This window comes from Platalea leucorodia (genome assembly GCF_965183815.1).
Source record: "Platalea leucorodia genome assembly, chromosome: W".
NCBI lineage: Eukaryota > Metazoa > Chordata > Aves > Pelecaniformes > Threskiornithidae > Platalea > Platalea leucorodia.
In genome coordinates, this window is record NC_138859.1 from 20145567 (window position 1) to 20167713 (window position 22147).

The 22147-nt window shown below is 43.2% G+C and overlaps 1 protein-coding gene across 1 annotated transcript; it reads left to right on the plus strand.

Moving 5' to 3' along the window:
- Positions 1–332: 332 nt before the first annotated feature.
- On the plus strand, positions 333–932 carry LOC309601652 (GTP-binding protein Di-Ras2-like; the record flags this gene model as incomplete). Its single annotated transcript, XM_082334810.1, has 1 exon — positions 333–932. The coding sequence occupies one exon, from the start codon at positions 333–335 to the stop codon at positions 930–932; it is 600 nt and encodes a 199-aa protein (XP_082190936.1).
- Positions 933–22147: the final 21215 nt, after the last annotated feature.

Genomic DNA, 22147 nt, shown 5'->3' on the forward strand with positions numbered 1-22147 from the left:
GGGGACATTAGTCCAGTAGGAAGAATACTTAAAATCACAACATTAATTTAAAATAAGGTGTGAAGTGATGAAGATGGTTTTTTGTTACCAACCCATGATGGACTGTAAGTCTTAAACCTACTGTTGAAATAAATCATTCTATAACTCATTGCAAGTCTTCTTGAAATATTACAACTATTATGCCAAGCATTTATGTTCTATTCCTTATTCTTATTGGAAAAGTTATCACAAAGTACATTCCCCACAGATACCTGGAATAATGTCCTTGTTGTTTTCGTTATTTTCTTTCCTAGATTTTTTCCTCTAGCTGAGCATCAGACACACTGAGAAACATGCCTGAGCAAAGCAATGATTACAGGGTTGTTGTATTTGGGGCTGGAGGAGCTGGAAGAAGTTCTTTGGTCTTGAGATTTGTGAAAGGCACTTTCAGAGAGAGCTACATCCCTACCATTGAAGACACCTATCGGCAGGTGATCAGCTATGATAAGAGTATATGCACTTTGCAGATAACTGACACTACAGGGAGCCATCAATTTCCAGCCATGCAACGTCTTTCTATTTCTAAAGGACATGATTTCATTTTGGTTTACTCTATCACCAGCCATCAGTCTTTGGAAGAACTCAGACCCATCTATGAACAAATATGTCAGATTAAAGGAGATGTAGAAAGCATTCCAATAATTCTGGTGGGGAATAAAAATGATGAGAACCAAAACCGAGAGGTGGAGAGCAGTGAAGGAGAGGCCATGGCCAAGAAGTGGAAGTGTGCCTTTATGGAGACCTCTGCCAAGCTGAACCACAATGTGAAGGAGTTATTCCAAGAGCTGCTAAACCTAGAGAAATGCAGGACTGTGAGTTTACAAACTGATGGCAAAAAAAACAAGCAGCAGAAAAGGAAAGAGAAGCTGAAAGGCAAATGTGTGGTGATGTGAAATTGCACTGCCATGAGTTCAGTCATGTAGTCTTGTCAGTCTGACAATACCAGTGTAAAACAAGAACCATACAAGACTCTACTTATTAGTATCTGTTTTAAAATAAATGTTTGGAATTTGAAAAAAATGGGTACTGTGGTTACTATGAAAAAAACCCAACAATTCAGAAATCACGTGCTCCAGCTATCAGTGAAAAAAATCAGGAAGTAAAAAAAAAAGACAGGCCAGGATCTAATTTTATAATTTACAGAAGAAAACAAATTTCATCCTTGGCACACTTCGGAAGATTTGGGAAGTCGACTTCATATTTATTTTTGCATATGACTGTAATGTATCTGTGTAACATAATGTTAGAAGAAAACCAAACAAATGCCCATGAAGAAATCTAGAATGTATAAATGCATGCTGGATTAAGTTATTATATTCTTTAAGAATGCTGTGATCAAACAATTCTCTGCAATTTTCAATACTGACTGCTGTGGCTGTGTGCATAAAGTAATCTCAGATTTGCCAAATAAATGAACTGTTTTGCGCTAAAGGGTAGCACAGTTAAAAGGAATGGATATTCCCTCTACCTACCACAGCACAAGATGTCTTTCTAGTATGGTGCAATGCTTGAACTGAAGGATGGGGAAAAGCCAACCCCTGGAGAGATTGAGATCATCTCCTTTTCTTAACCCATTACTTCAAGAACGACCTGGTACTTCTGGCCCCAAGATATTTCAGAAGAGCAGATGTTTGCCTTTGGAGAATGTCAGACTGTATAAAAATGGTGTGCATATACAAACAGAAACTTTCCTAGGGATGCGTGGCTGGGGACTCCCATACACATGCCTCTATGGAAAAGGCTCAGTTCAAGCACTGCTGATGGGTACACAGTGTGATTAGTCAATGAACTGGAGGTCTATTGAAATGGTGGTGTTGCTGGAGGGGCATCAGTGTAGTACACAAAGTTTTTATTCAAATTACCAGATTAGCCAAGTAAAACTTCTTTATATTACTATGTTTCAATTAGAATGGTTTTGCATTCATGCTAAACATCCAATACGCTACTAGATCTATTGCCTTTACATTGTCTAAAGGGTTTTATACTGACCATTTAAACTTATGCTTTGAACTGCTGCAACTATTTATAGAACCAAGTCCTATGTCTTGAGTTAGGGCCCACAAGAGTATCTAATAGAAGATTTGCCAGGGTAAGTACTACAGGATTTGTCATATTAAAAGTTGCAGTCAGAACTGTGTTACAGTGCAAAACAAGGTTCAGAATAGAAAAAAAAATGGTTCAAACCACTCTGTCAGGGGGAATTGCTCTTCTCAAAATCTTTGGAAGGGGAAAAATGTATTCAGTGTGAGCTTTTCTGTATCTATCTATCTCCAAAGCTTTTTTTTAAAAACTAATATGAATGATTAAAGTATGTTTCTTACTGATAACAACAAAAAAAGACCATCAAAGATAAAAGCAGCACATACATGTATTAAAGGACACATTGAATTGTATAAGCTACAATTTGCACCTTAGGAACTGCTTTGAAATAATAAAAACAAAACACTATTTTTGAGAAATGTGTATGTCAAAATCATACTATGGGAAAATACAATCAAGTACTAGTATTATTAGTATGCATGCTGTTGCATTATATCTTGTAAGAGCTGTTTAAATTCAGTATTCGCATTAAAAATTGTTACCTTGTTGTTCTCCAAGCTATTGCTTGTTTATCTTATACCTTCCAAACAGAAGTACAGATGTTTCATAGGTAGGTTGATAGCCTACGTTTCTTTCAGCAAGAATTGCTATTAGCACACTCTAGAAAGGAGCACAACTTTTGTCATTCACTCAGAATGACTCACACACTTATTCACTCATAAGAATACTGATTTCAAAGAGGACAGAATTTTGTGTGTATTTCATTGCATTAGAAGAGAAAATTGGAGACAGCATGAAAAAAGCTAAAGCTCTTCCTTTGCAATAAATTCCTGGCTCTTATACAATGCTTTTTCTCTATAAGTCTCAAAGCACTTCACAAAAAGGACAGCATCATTATCTTATCTTCACAGATAGTGAAACTGAGACACAAAGAGGTGAAGCAACTTTAACAGAGGTTACTCAGCAGGCTAGTGACAGACCCAGGAATAAGACCAGATCTTCCTGAGTCCCAGTCCAGTGCTCTGTCTATGTTTGGTCAGATTGCCTCTTCATATTCTTATATTCTTCATATTCAGTCTGTCAATAGATCAAACAGTATTTCCAGATCAGGGATGAAATGCATTTAAAAGCACTATGTTTAGTAAGACTTTTATACATGTTTATACGTTTACTCTGTAAGCAAATGTTTGAAGATTCTCATCTTTACAGTTTTGGATTCCAGTAGCAAAACTGGAAAATTAAAAGAGTGAACACACTTAGGGAATAATGGGGCATACACGGAGGTCAGCAGTACAGAGGTCTCCAGCTGATGCTAATGGACCAGTGCCAAAGGCCATGTATGGCACATGTCTAAGCAGCCTGTGTGGAATAAGGGTACAGAAACTCACACAAAAAAGGCCATATAAATACAATGATCCTTATTATAGTATTACTTTCACTGGAGGAACTATTTACATGATGAGGAATCTTGCAAAAGTAGAATATAGAGGATTTGAATTAGACTCAAAGGTTATGACTGTAATGGTATTACAGGCTGAAATTTGGCCCTTGACTTTAGTGGAAGGTTCCAGATGGCAAGTGAAGAGTAATTGTGTGGCAAAGGTGGAAATAAAACAAGTAAACACCTGTTGTCAAGCTTAAGGACCATTTCCTTTAGTTCCCAGTTGATCCCTCTCCTGTTACATAATAAGCCATGAATTATTTCATGGACTTGCATTTATCAAAGCAAGGCCAGTACAGAAGCCATATTGTTCATGGACCACAGACTTGAAAGAGAACATATTTTATACCCTTGCATTGTCATTGTAGGTTATACTACTAGATTTTACATATCTTACATATGTGTGAGCTGGTTTAAAGCATTTGTTTTGTTATTGCTTATACAAACTTTTTTTTTTAAATACAAAAAAACACCAGTAAGGTAAATTAGAAAATATTGAGCTTTATTACATTTTGTGTTTTCTTTGGGAATGTGATACCAGTATAATAAACTCTTAAAAATGTACAGAAATAACAAGACATTTAAAACATGTAAAACCTATAGCGAATTTTAGCACCTAGAAAACACGATCTGGACAACTCAACTCTTCACAACACATGACTTTTATATTATGTATATGGAGTATTAAGATGTATAGTTATCATGAAAACATGTTCTTGAGATTTCATTAGCAAATATTTTATTTAAAAAGTCTAGATATAAGGTGATTTGTGCCTACAAGTTTCTGTGTTTCCAGTGATGCTCTGAACATAAAAAATAAAGTTTTAAATGCAAACACAAGTTTGGAAAAAGCCTTGTTGATGCCCAAATTGCATTTATTTCATAAGCATTTTAAATAAATCTTTCTCAAAAGTGACAAAGGCAATTCCCTAAATTGAAGTAGATTCATACATGTTAGGCAGTTTCCTTAAGTCTGCAGCTATACAAATCAGACTCCTGAAAAGGGTAAGAATTAGCGGAGTATTATCTGATCTAAAGTTTACCTTCTTTTTACTGTAGTGAGACAAACAACTACATTTTCAAAGCAATCTACCTTTTTCATAAAACCAAGACTATCACTGGGTGTTTCTTCTCATCACCAAAAACCAAAATAGTCCTGGAAGCTAGTCTATATTCTATTATTCACTTTTTAAAAATGACTGTTGTGAACTTAGTAAATTGACATTTACTGTATGGATATTGCAATTCCTTCTCTTTCCTACCAAATGAATGGTTTTAGCTTACTGATGCTTTTGTGAAACTTCTTAAGCCAAACAACTACTGCATATTATATTACCACCTGTTGCAAAAAATGTCAAATATATTACTTTAACACTTCTTGTGTATAATACATACACAGTAGAGGAAAGGATCAATAAACAAGCATGAATACTTACACACACTGGTAGGGATTTGAACCATTGTTGAAATATTGAGTGTTGAATGTAAATTTCATATCACTGTAAAGTAATTGGAAATAGTAGTTAAGAAAGCTTTTGTTTTTTTGAAAACAACACCCCAGAATTCCTAATAATTCCTTTTTTTCATTATACTATCATTTACTACGTATTGTACTAATTCTGACACAGCCTATCCTGGAATTGTGGATGTGTCAAATCAGTGTCCTAGGGTTTGCACAACACAGTCAGTAACTGATTTGCAGATGCTTGCCCAATTGTATTCCACATAAACACCACAAACATTACAAAATTAGCCTGTGTCTCAATTTTCTGTCATCAGCTACTATTCCTGTTTCCCACTGACAAATATATTCCTTGTTAACATGTGTTCATTCAAAGTTATGAATACATGTTTAAGTCTCATTTAGTTCACTGCCATTTTAACTATGTCCCACTCACCTTCTATGTATATTTTCTAATTAATCCACATGTTTATTTAATGTAGTAGACAGCATCTAAAGTCCAACTCCAAAAATGTTAGAACGAGGGGGAATGCAAAGCTTGAATACCTTTGAGAACATGAACCTGAATGCTGCTTGTGAAGGACACAGAGTCTTCTCAAAATTAACCAGAAAAAAATACAGGGTTTGTTTAGGAAAAGCCCTATCTGTTTTATTTAGTTTACTTAGGTTAAGCACTATTTTTTATGATGAGTCATAGTGGGCATATTGAGAAATTTTAATGGAACTGAAGCAAAAAGAAACATCGGTTCTTCAGTCAGATATATTTATGCTAGGAAATGGCCTGACATGGATCCTACAAGCACAGCTTTATCCTGATGCTCTAAAAGCTGTGGATGAGAGTATCTGCCACATGGAAGCTGCGCTTGTATTCACATTGATTTCAATAGAAAAAGCATGAAATCAAGAAGCAGAAGAGGTATTTTTCCGTAAGAAGGGTATGGCAGATATATTTTTTCCATATGTAAGAGAAGAAGGAGAAGGATCATTTGCAAAAGACTTGCAGGAGATTTAACTTTCAGACAGATATAAGGAAAGCGCTGAGGTGCCAATCACTCAAGCATATATCTTCTTTAACAGCAGCTTTTGCTCAGTGCTGTTGTAAAGAACTTTTGCCACTGGTACTTCCCTTCCTTACAGAATCACAGAATGGTTGGAAGGGACCTCTAGAAGTCATCTTGTCCCACCCCCCTGCTCAAGAAGGGCCACCTAGAGCCACTTGCCCGAGACCGTGTCCAGACAGCTACTGAATATCTCCAAGGAGGAACACTCCACCACCTCCCTGGGCAACCTGTTCCAGTGCTCAGTCACCCTCACAGTAAAAAAGTGTTTCCTGATGTTCAGATGGAACCTCCTGTGTTTCATTGTGTGCCCATTGCCTCTTGTCCTGTCACTGGGCGTCACTGAAAAGAGCTTGGCTCTGTCTTCTTTGCACCCACCCTTTGGGTATTTGCATACATGTACTGGTTTTGGCTGGGATAGAGTTAATTTTCTTCACAGTAGCTTGTATGGGGCTATGATTTGGATTTGTGACCAAAACAGTGTTGATAACACACTGATATTTTAGTTATTGCTGAACAGCGCTTACACAGCATCAAGGCCTTTTCTGCTTCTCACACTGCCCCCACAGCAAAGTAGGCTGGGAGTGCACAAGAAGTTGGGAGGGGACACAGCTGGGGCTGCTGACCCCAACTGACCAAAGGGATATTCCATATCATATGACATCATGCTCATCATATAAAGCTGGGGGAAGAAGAAGGAAGCAAGGGACATTTGGAGTTACGGCATTTATCATCCCAAGTAACCATTACATGTGAAAAAGCCCTGCTTTCCTGGAAATGGCTAAACATCTGCATGCCAATGGGAAGCAGTGAATAAATTCCTTATTTCGCTTTGTTTGCATGTGCAGCATTTGCTTTAGTTATTAAATTGTCTTTGTCTCAACCCACGAGTTTCCTCACTTCTGATTCTCTTCCCCATCCCATTGCAGGGGGAGTGAGTGAGCGGCTGTGTGGTACTTGGCTGCCTCATGGGGTTAAACTACAATACGTTAATAAGATCCCCCCTGATCCTTCTCTTCTCTAGGCTAAACAGTCTCAGCTCTCTCAGCCTTTCCTCATAGGAGAGATGTTCCAGTCCCTTCATCATCTTCGTGGCCCTGTGATGGACTCTCTCCAGTATGTCCAGGAGCCCGGAACTGGACACAGGTCTCCAGGTATGGCCCCACCAGTGCTGAGTAGAGGGGAAGGATCACCTCCCTTGACCTGCTGTCAACACTCCTCCTAATGCAGCCCAGGATGCCATCAGCCGCCTTTGCCGCAAGGGCACATTGGTGGACTTTGTTCAACTAGGTGTCCACTAGGAACCCAGGTCCTGTTTAGAAAGCTGCTTTCCAGTCAGTCAGCCTCCAGCACATACTGGTGCCTGGGGTTGTTCTTCCCAAAGCTGAAGACTTTGCACTTCCCCTTGTTGATCTTCATGAGGTTCCTTATTTGGTCCAGTTTCTGCTGTCTGTTAGGTCCTTAATGCACACAGATTATAGGCTTATTTATTAACTTAATCGAGTTTATAAACTTTTAAAATTACAGTACAATGGTACTGTATATTTAGACATATGAATATAATTCAAGATTTTATCTGTGGGTATTCCAGTAGCTTGCCTTTCCCCAGCACAGCTGGATCATTGTAATAAAGCAGTCAGAAGAATATAATCCAGAGCAAATGGAAATTTGAGAAATAGTTGAAGACTTTAAATGAATTTCCTATTTTCCAGGAAACTCTGGGATCATCCAAGACTCCTAAATGTATCTTTGTCATGGTTTAACCCCAGCCAGCAACTAAGCACCACACAGCTGCTCGCTCACTACCCCCACCCCAGTGGGATGGGGGAGACAATTGGAAGGGTGAAAATCAGAAAATTCGTGGGTTGAGATAAGAAGAGTTTAATAATTGAAGTAAAATGAAATAGCATAGTAGTAATAGTAGCAGTAATAATAATAATAATAATAATAATAATATAAAATAATAATATACAAAGTAAGTGATATGCTATACAATTGCTCACCACCCGCTGACAAATGCCCACCACGTCCCCGAGCAGCTGCCCCCCAATCAACTCTCCCAGTTTATATACTGAGCATGATGTCATATGGTATGGAATAGCCCTTTGGCCAGTCTGGGTCAGCTGTCCTGGCTGCGCCCCCACCCAGCTTCTTGTGCACCTGGCAGAGCATGGGAAGCTGAAAAGTCCTTGACTGGTGTAAGCCCTACTTAGCAACAACTAAAACATCAGTGTGTTATCAACATTATTCTCATCCTAAATCCAAAACACAGCACTATACCAGCTACTAGGAAGAAAATTAACTCTATCCCAGCTGAAACCAGGACAGTATCCACCCCTTATTCCATACCGTATACGTCATGCCCAGGTCCCACACTTTCCAATACATTCCAATTAATCAACACCACTTTTCCAGTCTCTTGAGATATATATATACATATACACACATAGATATAATTTCCTTAGTCTATAGGCTATCCTTCTAAAACGTTTGTTGAGTTCATTTAGTCCACAACTTTGGGCTTCATCCATCATAATAGTCTTTCAGGGCAGGAGAGAGGCTGTGTGGTGTTGGATTGTTGCATGCAGAAGGCAGTTCTGGTTCCATCACCGCTGCACTTCGTTCGGTTTCCTCAAAGATCATTCTTCATTAATTTGGGTGATTCTTACTGTATACTGTTGATATGGCACATAGTAATCATTGAAGTGATGACATCCAGTATTATATAGCAATTAACATTATACAATTCAGTTCACTGGCTATTTTCACCCAAAATCAAATCCCCTTGAGGTACACATCGGACTTCCCCATCCTCCCACATCACCCACCAAGTGCACCCAGGTCCTTGAGCTTGCTTCATTGCAGCGCATGTTTCGCATTCATGGACAACCTGTGCAATAGTTTCCATGGTCAAGTCCACCCCTCGATCACGAGCCCATCTAGATGTTGCATCTCTTCCTTGATGGCCTGAGGCGTCATGGGCCCACTGAGCTAGAAATAATTCACCCTTCTGTTGCCAGTCCAGATCCACCTGAGCCACTTCAATCTTAGCAGCCTGGTCCACCTGCTGGTTGTCTTGATGTTCTTCAGTGGCCTGACTCTTGGGTACGTGAGCATCTACGTGACGTACTTGTACAGCCAGGTTCTCTATCCGGGAAGCAATATCTTGCCACAGTTGCTCTGCTTCCATTGCTGTAACCACCCCCACAGGGCATTTGCCACCCTCCATGAGTCAGTATAGAGATAGAGCATTGGCCACTTTTCTCATTCAGCAATATCCAAAGCCAGCTGGATGGCTTTCACCTCTGCAAACTGACTCGATTCACTTTCTCCTTCAGCAGTTTCTGCCACTTGTCGTACAGGAGTCCATACAGCAGCCTTCCACCTCCGATGCTTCCCCACAGGACGACAGGACCCATCAGTGAACAGGGCATATTGCTTCTCATTTTCTGGCAGTTTATTATACAGTGGGGCCTCCTCAGCAGGCATCACCTCCTCCTCTGGTGATATTCCAAAATCTTTGCCTTCTGGGCAGTCCATGATCACTTCCAAGATTCCTGGGCAACTGGGGTTTCCTATTCGAGCTCGTTGTGTGATCACTGCGACCCACTTGCTCCATGTAGCATCAGTTGCATGATGTGTACAGGGGACCCTCCCTTTGAACATCCAGCCCAGCACTGGCAGTCGGGGTGCCAGGAGGATCCGTGCTTCATTACCAACCACTTCCAAAGCGGCTCAAACCCCTTCATAGGCTGCCAATATCTCTTTTTCAGTTGGAGTACAGCTGGCCTCGGATCCTCTGTATCCCCAACTCCAAAACCCTAGGGGTCGACCTCGAGTCTCCCCTGGTGCTTTCTGCCAGAGGCTCCAGGTAGGGCCAGATGTCTCCAGGTCTCCCCATTGAGATGTAGAGCACATTTTTTACATCTTGTCCTGCCCAGACAGGCCCAAGGGCTACTGCATGGACTATCTCCTGTTTAATTTGTACAAAGGCTTGTCGTTGCTCAGGGCCCCATATGAAATCATTCTTCTTCCGGGTCACTTGATAGAGAGGGCTTACAGTCAGACTGTAATTTGGAATATGCATTCTCCAAAAACCCACAACGCCCAAGAAAGCTTGTGTTTCCTTTTTGCTGGTTGGTGGAGACATGGCTGTTATTTTGTTGATCGCATCCATTGGGATCTGACGACGTCCATCTTGCCATTTTATTCCTAAAAACTGGATCTCCTGTGCAGGTCCCTTGACCTTACTTTGTTTTATGGCAAAGCCGGCCTCCAGAAGGATTTGGACTGTTTTCTTCCCTTTCTCAAAAACTGCTGCTGCTGTGTTGCCCCACAGGATGATGTCATCAATGCCTTGCAGGTGTTCCAGAGCCCCACCCTGTTCCAGTGCAGTCTGGATCAGTCCATGGCAAATGGTGGGGCTGTGTTTCCACCCCTGGGGCAGTCGATTCCAGGTGTACTGGATGCCCCTCCAAGTGAAAGCAAACTGTGGCCTGCACTCTGCTGCCAAAGGGATTCAGAAAAATGCATTAGCGATGTCAATTGTGGCATACCACTTGGCTGCCTTTGACTCCAGTTCATATTGAAGTTCTAGCATGTCCGGCATGACAGTGCTCAGCGGTGGCGTGACTTTGTTCAGGCCCCGATAGTCTACTGTTAGTCTCCACTCTCCATTAAACTTTAGCACTGGCCATATGGGACTGTTAAAGGGTGAGTGAGTGTTGCTGATCACTCCTTGGCTCTCCAGTCAATGAATCAACTTATGGATGGTGTCATGGTTTAACCCCAGCCAGCAACTAAGCACCACACAGCCGCTCGCTCATTCCCCCCCAGTGGGATGGGGGAGAGAATCGGAAGAGTAAAAGGGAGAAAACTCATGGGTTGAGAAAAAGACAGTTTAATAGGTAAAGCAAATCCGCGCGCACAAGCAAAGCAAAGCAAGCAATTCATTCACTACTTTCCATCGGCAGGCAGGTGTTCAGCCATCCTCAGGAAAGCAGGGCTCCATCACACGTGATGGTTACTTGGGAAGACAAACGCCATCACGCCGAACGTCCCCCCCTTCCTTCTTCTTCCCCCAGCTTATATACTGAGCATGACGTCATATGGTATGGAATAGCCCTTTGGCCAGTCTGGGTCAGCTGTCCTGGCTATGCTCCCTCCCATCTTCTTGTGCACCTGGCAGAGCATGGGAAACTAAAAAGTCCTTGACTAGTGTAAGCACTACTTAGCAACAACTAAAACATCAGTGTGTTATCAACATTATTCTCATCCTAAATCCAAAACATAGCACTCTACCAGTGACTAGGAAGAAAATTAACTCTATCCCAGCTGAAACCAGGACAGATGGGAATCAGGGAGACTCTGTTGGTGCGATATTGCCGCCGGTGAACCCTTGTGGTAGCGATTGGCACTTGTTGTTCTTTGACCCTCAGCAACCCCACCATAGAAGGGTCCTTCAGGAGACCAGGCAGGGTAGACAGCTGTTTCATTTCTTCCGTCTCCAAGGCAGCTCTACCAAAAGCCCACCAGTACCCTTTTGGGTCCTTGAAATACCCTCTCCTGAGGTAGTCTATGCCAAGGATGCACGGGGCCTCTGGGCCAGTCACAATGGGGTGCTTCTGCCACTCCTTCCCAGTTGGGCTCACTTCAGCCTCCAATACAGTCAGCTGTTGGCATCCCCCTGTCACTCCAGAGATACACATGGCTTCTGCCCCTTCATAGCTTCATGGCGTTAGGGTGCACTCTGCACCAGTGTCCAATAAAGCCTTATACTCCTGTGGGTCTGATGTGCCAGGCCATCGAATCCACACAGTCTGGTACACCCGGTTGTCCCTTTCCTCCACCTGGCTGGAGGCAGGGCCCCTCTAGTCGTAGCATTTGTTACTCACTTCTTGTAAATGCGAATCAAAAATCCCTTTATTGAGATCGAAAACAAAATCAGCCCTTCTACTCTGTCTGGGGAACTGCTCACTGGAAACTGGAGCAGAAATTTTCCTGGAAGAACCCACTTGTGTGATTGTTTTTCCTTGCAACTCACGTACCCGTGCCTCTAGGGTCGAGGTAGATTTTCCATCCCGCTTCCTCATGTCCTCTCAATGGTCACGCAGATAAAACCACAGGGTGGCCCGTGGTGTGCATCCACTATATCTTCTCTCTTGAGCAGAGGGACGCTTACTCCTAATGGCTGAGATACTGGTCCGTACAGGTGAGGAGTAGGACATGTCCTCTTTGAATTGCTGGAACTCCCGGGATAATTTCTCAGCTAGCACGTCAGGCAGTTTCTCCACAGCCGAGATGCAGGCCCGTAGGGAGGAAGAGAGACTTTCTTTGTATTGTCGGAGTTGGCCAGCCATTTCATCCACTGTTGGTCCCTCTTCATCTTTCCAGGTCATTATTGCCAGTGAGTTTGCATACGATGATGATACGCTTCGTGCAAACTTCCGCCACATTGGTCATTTGCACTGGACTTCATCTGGATCTTTGGATAGCTGCTCATTGTCCAGGTCATTATAAATCACCTCCAGCACAGCTAATTGCCTCAGGTACTGGATACCTCTCTCCATGGTGGTCCACTTGCCTGGCTGACATATAACATCTTCCTTGAAGGGATACCTTTCCTTCACACCTGACAGGAGTCGCCTCCAGAGGCTGAGGGCTTTTGCCCCTTTTCCAATCGCTTTGTCAACGCCCCCTTCCCTAGAAAGGGATCCCAGCTGCTTGGCTTCCCTACCCTCTGATTCCAGGCTACTGGCCCTGTTATCCCAGCATCGGAGCAGCCAGGTGACAATGTGCTCGCCTGGAGAATGACTGAAATCTTTTTGCATATCTCGCAGCTCACTCAGGGACAGGGATCGAGTGGTTACCATCTCGTTTATGGGTTCTGCCTCTTCCTCCTCCTGTTCTTCTGGTGGCCCTGGTTCATCATCAGCCCTTTACTAAACGAGTTGATTTTCTTGTGTATTTTTTCTTGTGTATAGGGGCATCTGATACTGGCACAGGTTGTTTCTCTGGTGCAGCCACAGTGCCTGTCACTGGGGCTGGCGCAGCCACAGCGCCTGTCGGTTTTTCGTCAGATCCATAGACCTTCTCTTCCCCTTGAGGGTTCTGAGTAGTGTTGAATAGGGCTCGGTAGGCATGGGCCAGGCCCCAGCACATTGCAGTGATTTGTGTCTCCCTAGAATTGCCAGGGTGACAGCATTCTTTCTCCAAATGTTCTACTAATTTTTCAGGATTCTGCACTTGTTCAGGGGTGAAGTTCCAAAATACTGGAGGGGCCTACTGTCCTAGGCATTTGCCCATGCTCTCCCACACACCCTGCCACTCATAACTATCCAGCCTTGGGGCAGATCTCTGGATGATATTCTTGAAATGCTTATTAACCTTAGACAAAACCGAAACAATATTCCCAAGAACTACCAATAGATGTATCTTAACTACCCAAGGATGTTCAAGATAGATACAAAAAAGTTGTTGCAATGAAGGAGGAAACATCATAGAAGAAGGCAGCAAGGGTGCCGTTCTATATTTCCTCCATAAAAACCCTCTCAGAGGAAGAGGCATAATTGCTAATTATCTCCATGAGGTGGTACCCGAAGTACAGTAATGACTTCGCTACAGAACCCGAATACCAGATAGCGCAATACCAGATAACGCTCAAGGTCAGTGTTTTAATAACAAATCTCCCAGGCAAAACATCACCAATCACTGCAGAGCACAGCAAACTGCAACACCCAACACCAATCATCTTTTTTAATATCTACAGCAAAAAACAAGAGCATGGTGCAGATCAAGTAGACTAATACTGAGAACAGATGAATCAATATTATGACCGGCAACTGTTAACAGATACAAATTCCTTAATACACTCTGGTTAATCTGTTATGATCTCAAACCCTTCGTGCCCCACGTTGGGCGCCAAAAAGGACTGTCGTGGTTTAACCCCAGCCAGCAACTAAGCATCACACAGCCACTCGCTCACTCCCCCCACCCCATATGGGATGGGGGAGAGAATTGGAAGGATGAAAGTCAGTAAACTCGTGGGTTGAGAACAGAACAGTTGAGAAAGAACAGTTTAATAATTGAAGTAAAATGAAATAGAATAGTAGTAGTAGTAATAATAATATAATAATACAATAATAATATACAAAGCAAGTGATAAACTATACAATTGCTCACCACCCGCCGATGGATGCCCAGCACGTCCCCAAGCAGTGATCGCTGCCCCCCAGCCAACTCCTCCCAGTTTATATACTGAGCATGACGTCATATGGTATGGAATAGCCCTTTGGCCAGTCTGGGTCAGCTGTCCTGGCTGTGCCCCCTCCCAGCTTCTTGTGCACCTGGCAGAGCACAAGAAGCTGAAAAGTCCTTGACTGGTGTAAGCCCTACTTAGCAACAACTAAAACATCAGTGTGTTATCAACATTATTCTCATCCTAAATCCAAAACACAGCACTACACCAGCTACTAAGAAGAAAATTAACTCTATCCCAGCTGAAACCAGGACAGGCGGGTACACCTTTACTTTGACCATCCCAAAGCAGGCCATCAGGGTGTCAAAATTCTCAAAGATATCTTTGGGGTGCCCAAGAGGGTACTGTTTTGTTTTCTTGATGAAGGGATAGAGGCTAGTAAAATCATAATAATGTATCTTTTCATCAGAGGCTGCTTTGTAGTATAGACAAATGGCATTTTTTCTGCTGCTGAAAAGCTCATCTCTGGGGCTCAGCGTTGTGGGCAGTTTGGTCCTGGCTAAGAACTCTGCAAGCTCCTCATCTGATTTTGTCATAGCAACCCACTCATGCTCCCATAGGGAGCTGATGTTAAAACCTGCTCTCTTTAGGTAGTCCATCTTTTTTTGTGCTGTGTAATACAAGTATACAAAGGTTCCTCCTGCCAGAGGGTTCCAGTCATGTTCATGGTACCATTCAATACAGCCATGGTAAAAGGATCCATTAGATACAAAAGCAGTTGGCATCCCATCAATGACTGCATAGCCATCCATGAAGTAGGATCCCACTTGATATTCACCACCTTTTAATGCATGACAGGTTTGAATATTATCCTTTTTGGCCATGTACATAAGCCATTGAATAGATGGGGCTGAATATCTCTTTTTCCTCTGATGATAGCCATCTGGAGGGAGGAGTGCTACAGTGTTAGGTATAAGGAACATAAACCAGTACATGGACATTCAAGTAGAGGCCAGCATAGTATACCACAAGGTGTCTATTCTGTGATAAGCCTTCACCTTTTCATTGCCCTCTTTCTCATAGAATGTGTGATGGGTCATCACCATAATCTCATTCCTGTATGATCTGCAGGCCTCCCTCATAATTTTTGCATCTTGTTGGCAATAATAACTAATTTCTTTCTGCAAGTCAAAAATCTTCTCCTGATTAGCTGTGTGCCATACTAAGAACTGAGTTTTCTCCTCAAGAACCATGCTGTCTACCCCATAATATTCTGGTGATAGATCTTTTTCCTTCAGAAGCTGACTAACAACAAAGTAGTCATCATAGCCTTTGGCATTATGCACTAGGAAAGCATAGCCTGAAACTTTGTGTCCTTAAACAACTGAATGAAGTCCATGAGACATGTGGCCCCTTTAAACTCACATTCTAATTGTATTTTCCTTTCTGCCCATTCTTCTTCATCCCAAGAGGCATCTGGTGCTAACTCCATGGTGAAAATGCAGTTTGGGATATGTGTTCTGGTTTCTTGCATACATTCCATGTCATAGATAATATAGTACTGCCCTGCCTTTCTATTTTTGGTCATGGGCATGAAACATTCGTGCAGCTTTACACTACAGATCTGTTTATAGCACATTCTGCACTTCAAGCCTTTCCATTCATGCTGTTTTTCTATATAGGTCTTACACTTCAGTGGTGAGTTGACCCCAGCTGGCAGCTAAGCCCCCACACAGTCACTCTCTCACTCCCCCTAGTGGGATGGGGCAAAAGGAGGAAAAACTTGTGGGTCAAAATAAAGACAGTTTAATAAGTGAAGCAAAACTGTGCCTGCAAGCAAAGCAAAATAAGGAATTTTTTTTAGGGTAGGGGTAAAGCTGGGCTTTCAAATGCCCCCTCAGGATGTGCAAGTGCAGCAGGTGGCCTCCCCTGGGAACCATCCTCATTGTGTTCTACAGCCTCTTGCTCTGCAGGGAGCTGCAGTAACCAGGATGTCCCTTCCAGGGAGTCATCTTCTACTGTTGTGGGAGATGTTCACTGGCCCATCACATTCAGAAAAACAGTTTGCAGTTAAGGGCCCTTGTGGTCCCCATAACCCTTGCCAATAAGACGCTTGCAGTGGCGCAAAATTAGTTTACCTTTCCTAATTAGCAGTCTTTGTTCTAACAGTTTTTTTCTGTTTTGCTAGCCTGCAAGCCAAGGCCTCAGAACAGCCCCACCAGCCCTTTTATTACCACCATCCTGCCTGCTACTCCTCTGTGCTCAGAAATAATCATAGTCTTTGAGTGCTAAAACTATTTGCTTACTGTTGCACCCCAAAAAAAATGGCTTATCTGCACAAATTAATGACCATGTTCATAACTGTGTTTTGCTTCAATATGTCCTGTGAGTAGTAGTCAGAGCCTTATCATAGAATCATAGAATGGTTTGGGTTGGAAGGGACATTTAAAAGATCATCTAGTCCAAACCCCCTGCCATGGACAGGGACAGCTTTCACTACATCAGGTTGCTCAAAGCCCGGTCCAACCTGACCTTGAACACTTCCAATGATGGGGCATCCAGAACTTCTCTGGACAACCTGTTCCAGTGGGAAGGACCTTCAAGGTCTGATGTACTTCCAGATAAAGTGGTAAGGGTGGCTGGTCCTGCCAGTCAATCACAACAGAGCACATGACTGGAAGAGGAGAGTAACTTCTGGGGCAAATGGTCCCTGAGGTTGCTTGGAGCAAAGTGGGACTTGTCACTTCTTATCTTGTGTATCATTTTTACCTATATGTCCATTGGGGAATTTTTATTGTACCCCTTGAGGCAAATTAAACACACATTTGTGCTTAAATATAAAGAAAAAAATTAATGAACAATGCATTGGGCAGAGTCCTACCACCATTATTGGTTCTACAAGGAGTCTGCAAAGACACCTCACGAGCTGGTTCCTTATATACATTTGCACCAGCACCAGTCCGATGAGCAGTGGAATGGGGTGCCTCAGCCCGGCCTTAGGTCCATCCCCCAGCCCAGCCCCTGAGCTCTCAAATTCCAGGATGGCTACAAGACAATGCTGTGACTGTTTCTTATCACCAAGGGAAACTTCACTCCCTTAGAGGGAGTCCTTCTGTCTCTGGTATTCTTGCTTCCAGCCAGTTTAACCCATTCTGCAGTTGGGCCTTCTTGCCCTCCATGCCATATCATTCCTTCGTCACAAATGAGCACTGCTAAGCAGTTACAGTTTGAATTTCCCCTTCACTACTAAGGCCATTTACACGACCAGTTAATTCACTCATCTAAATCAGCGGCCATCCTTGAGTTCCTTTTGTGTTAAAATAAGTGCAGCTTTTTTTACAACAGCTGTGGTGACTCCCTATATTCTTCCCTGAGCCTCATGAGCACATCGCCTGTGCCAACTTTCTCTGAGCCTTCTGCCATTGTAGGGGGTTTGTTGATCCGTCACACTTTGCTGCAATGGCTCCTCAGTTTCTTGAACGTCCCTACGCAATCAGAACATTTGTACTGGTGTGTGACACAAACCTTTTTTTTTATTTTCACTATTGTTCATAAGGGTAACAACAGTGCCCCTGCACTGCCATTGCTGCCCCGTGCCCACTGCCACCACCTCAGACTCTGAATCCAGCGATTCAAGTTCAAATCTTGTTGGAATCTTCAGTACCTGTTATGCAATTTGGTATACTACTTATATAGAACTTGCTTAGCATAACTTGCTTAGCATTAGTAGCTAAATTTGCTGAAGCCTTAGGCCACAAGCTGTGAACTTTCACACAGATATGCTGAACTTTTACCTAGTTAAGTAAAAGAAGGCCCCAGAGCCAGTCTGAGCTGGAAGATAAGGAAGCAAGGAAGACCGCTGCAATTGTCAGCTGACGCAGCAACCTTAGAGATAAGAGAAGAAACGGCCAGTCTAGAGACAATGAAGGGACCCAATGAAGAACAGGAAGACCTCAGACCCTAATATTACTATTGGTCCAAACTGCCGTGTGAGGGGTGGGGAACTTAGATTGTAAGGGTATAAATTGTCCAGGGATTTCTTTGTTCGGGGTCCCTCTTCGGAGGCACCCAGCTCGAGCTGCTCTGCATGTTGGATAAATAAGCCACTTATTTACTCAGCGGATTGGCAACTCATCTTCTTCCAGAAGGAACCAAGGGCCAAACCCTGTTGATGGTGGCATAATTCCTGCAGGTGGCATAATACCCTCAATACAGGCCAAGGGTGTTGACAGTGGTATAATTCCTGGCAAGATGGCGTAATTCCCTCAGCATGGGCCAAGGGTGTTGTTGGAGACATTCGAGAAACAAAACAAAGGATATTACTCAACCTCTGTAGATAGTTAATAAGACATGGCCCTGGGAGAAGGAACAGGATGGCGCCATAGAACAGCCAGATTAGAAAATACCAAGATAAGCGAAAAGGGAACAAAACCACTGATAAGACCAAGGAGAATCACTTGAACTATGAGTGAACTATCCTAATTAACACAGTAAAAAACCTGCCCTCAGGTAAGGAAAGCCCCTTACCAACAAAGCCCCTTCCCCACTGAACATGCACAGTAAAAAGGGAGGACGCTGGGACTTTAAGTGGAGACGAGGCATCGCAAGAACCAATGGGAATGAGGGTGACTAAGCATAACTGTAAAAGTTCTGATAACTGTTGCTTGGAATGCATAAATGTTAACTGTGTGTTAGCCAAGGTGTGCTAGCTTTGTGGAGTTACCACCTAGCACCCATCTCTGTGCAGACATGGAATAAACAAATATCTTGACTCTGTGTGTTATTTGGCTCTTTGCACACCGGGTGAAGAACCCTGCTTTGGGACAACATGTTGAGGGTGGCATAATTCCTGGCAGGTGGCATAATTTCCTCAACAGTACCCAACCAGCTAGGGATGACACACAGGAATGTGCCCTGAGGCAGCCCATTCCTGTGTGGCAGGTGCCTTGAGCAGTTCTCAGCTCTGGTAATGCTCTGGGAGTTTAAGCTCAAACAGGCATGGAATCCTGTTAAAATTGTAGACCACCTGAAGGAAGGATGTCTTGCCTATACTGAAGACAGCACTAGAGTGCTGTGTTGAGGCCTGGCCTATACCTACCAGGCCTGTGTCCAGCATCCTCTAGGAAGCAAGAGTGTCTCTGGATCTGAGTATGTATAAATGGACACTGAGAGGGCCTCTGAATCTGAGGATACACAAATGGACACTGTAGCTAAACCCAAGACTCAACCCTCAACTATAATAGCCACTCCTGTAGTCAAGAAGAAACAGTGGAAGCAGAGGTTGACCTGGTTAGTAAAGGAGGAAGCAGCTCCTCATGAGGGGGAGCAGGAGGAAGAATTGGAAGAGGCATCCTGTTCTGCAGCAGGACAGCCACAAAAACAGGGGAGGGAAGAGACAGAAATCATAAATCATTTGGAAATCACCTAGTCCTTGCCCCTGAGCAAACTGTGAGATATATGGAAAGATTACTGCCATCAGTCAGGCGAGTGTATTGCTGCCTGGTTGCTCCAATGCTAGGATACTGGGGACTGACAATCAAGAATTAGAAGGTAAGGAAGACCAGCAGCTGGGATCCTCTCCTGGTTTCAGCTGGGATAGAGTTAATTTTCTTCCTAGTAGCTGGTATAGGGCTGTGTTTTGGATTTAGGATGAGAATAATGTTCATAACACACTGATGTTTTAGTTGTTGCTAAATAGTGCTTACACTAGTCAAGGACTTTTCAGCTTCCCAAGCTCTGCCAGGTGCACAAGAAGCTGGGAGGGGGCACAGCCAGGACAGCTGACCCAGACTGGCCAAAGGGCTATTCCATACCATATGATGTCATGCTCAGCATATAAGCTGGGGGGAGTTGGCTGGGAGGGAGGGACTGCTGCTCAGGGATGGGATGGGCATCGGTCAGCAGGTGGTGAGCAATTGCATTGTGCATCACTTATTTTGTATATTCTTTTATCATTATTATTTTTTCCCTTTCTTTTCTGTCCTATTAAACTGTCTATTGCAATCCACGAATTTTACTTTTTTCCAGTTCTCTCCCCCATCCCACTGGGGGAGGGGGAGTGAGTGAACAGCTGTGTGGTGTTTAGCTGCCTGCCAGGTTAAACCACACCTCCAAACCAGCAAAGCAATTTGCAGGAAACTGAACACAGTTCTGTTCTTTCAAAGCCTGTTACAGTTTTTGTTGTTGCCCCTGATGGTTGCTGGCTTGTAGAATTGATCAGAAACGGTGCTTTCATCCCACAGGATGGTTGGCTATTGTAATTTTCTTCTGTTTCCCAAATTTGGATGATGACTCATATGAACTTTCTGATCATGGGGATCTTTAAGTCACACTAAAAATAAATAAAAGAGAATGTGGTGCATCTGAGGATGAAGATGCTAATCGTGGGCCAGTGTGTGGTGGTTCAGAGGGCCAAAGTTCTCTCTGAGGTTGAAGAGCTGAGAGGTGGCTTTGGGTCAAGAAAATGGAATGGGTCTGAAGACACCTCATACAAACCAAGCAGAAGTGATAAAGAACTGCTTGGCATGAAGGAAGGAGAGAAGGTGGCTGTGAGAATCTAGAATAAGTTAGACAGATGTTTGGCCACTCCAGATTTATACCTTCATACTTCATTGTCTGAGACATTTAAAAATCTCAAATGCAGTGTGGTTTCTAAGTAAGAAATGTCACAGCCCTTGATTCAAGAAAGTAGTTTTCAGTGTAGAACAAAGGACAAAGTGAAAATATGCCTCTGTCACTTCTCCCACAAAATGCTGTGGCTGCCTTCTTAACAGGGCTCCAAGAAAGCACAAAGCATGGCTGCCAGTCACTACCTCCTGCAGAACAGTGTCAACAAGGACTAACAGCAGTTACCTTTTCTCTGCATCTTTCCAATCACCTGTCTGTAAGCCCATCCTTTACAAGAGAAGTTTATAGATTTGGCATTTAAAAGAAAAAGAGAAACCTGCATTTCATGAGAGATGTCAAGTGTGAAGCAATGTGTCTGTATTATCAGCTTTGAATTCCTGAGTTCTGTATGTGGAGTGTGGAGTAACGTGTTAAGAGATAGTAAGCCACAGAGCAGACTACAGCTAGCACTTGGGAGAGATATAATTTACTGTTCAATGGAATGAATGCTATTGTGCAGCGACAGCTAGTGCGCTGAATGACACACAGTGGCTGTTTGACTCACAACAATAATACCCAGAGAGGTTTGCACATCAGACTGTTTCAGGGGAATGCAGAGAGGAAGTGTCTGAGGAAAACAGGCCCCACTATATTTGCTAGCTCATGAACCACTTGCTTCTGATAGTGAACCACCAGATATCTTTTTCAAAAGGGAAGTCTGTCTGTGCTAGAGTGGAACAGATTTTCTCTCTAACTTATAGAATCGTAGAATCATAGAATGCTTTGGGATGGAAGGGACCTTTAAAGGTCATCTAGTCCAACCCCCCTGCAATTGGCAGGGACATCTACAACTAGATCAGGTTGCTCAGAGCCCCATCCAGCCTGTCCTTGAATGTTTCCAAGGATGGGGCATCTACCACCTCTCTGGGCAACCCGTTCCAGTGTTTCACCACCCTCATAATGAAAAATTTTTTCCTTGTGTTTAGTCTAAATCTACCCTCCTTTAGTTTAAAACCATTACGCCTCTTCCTGTCGCAGCAGGCCTTGCTAAAAAGACTATCCCCATCTTTCTTGTGCAGCCTTCTCTTCTCCAGGCTGAACAACCCCAACTCTTTCAGCCTTTCCTCATAGGAGAGGTGTTCCATCCCTCTGATCATTTTTGTGGCCCTCCTCTGGACCTGCTCCAACAGGTCCATGTCCTTCCTGTGCTGAGGACTCCAGAGCTGGACACAGTACTCCAGGTGGGGTCTCACCAGAGCAGAGTAGAAACTGGAATTCCGTTTTCTTGCAATAATTGTTTCTCC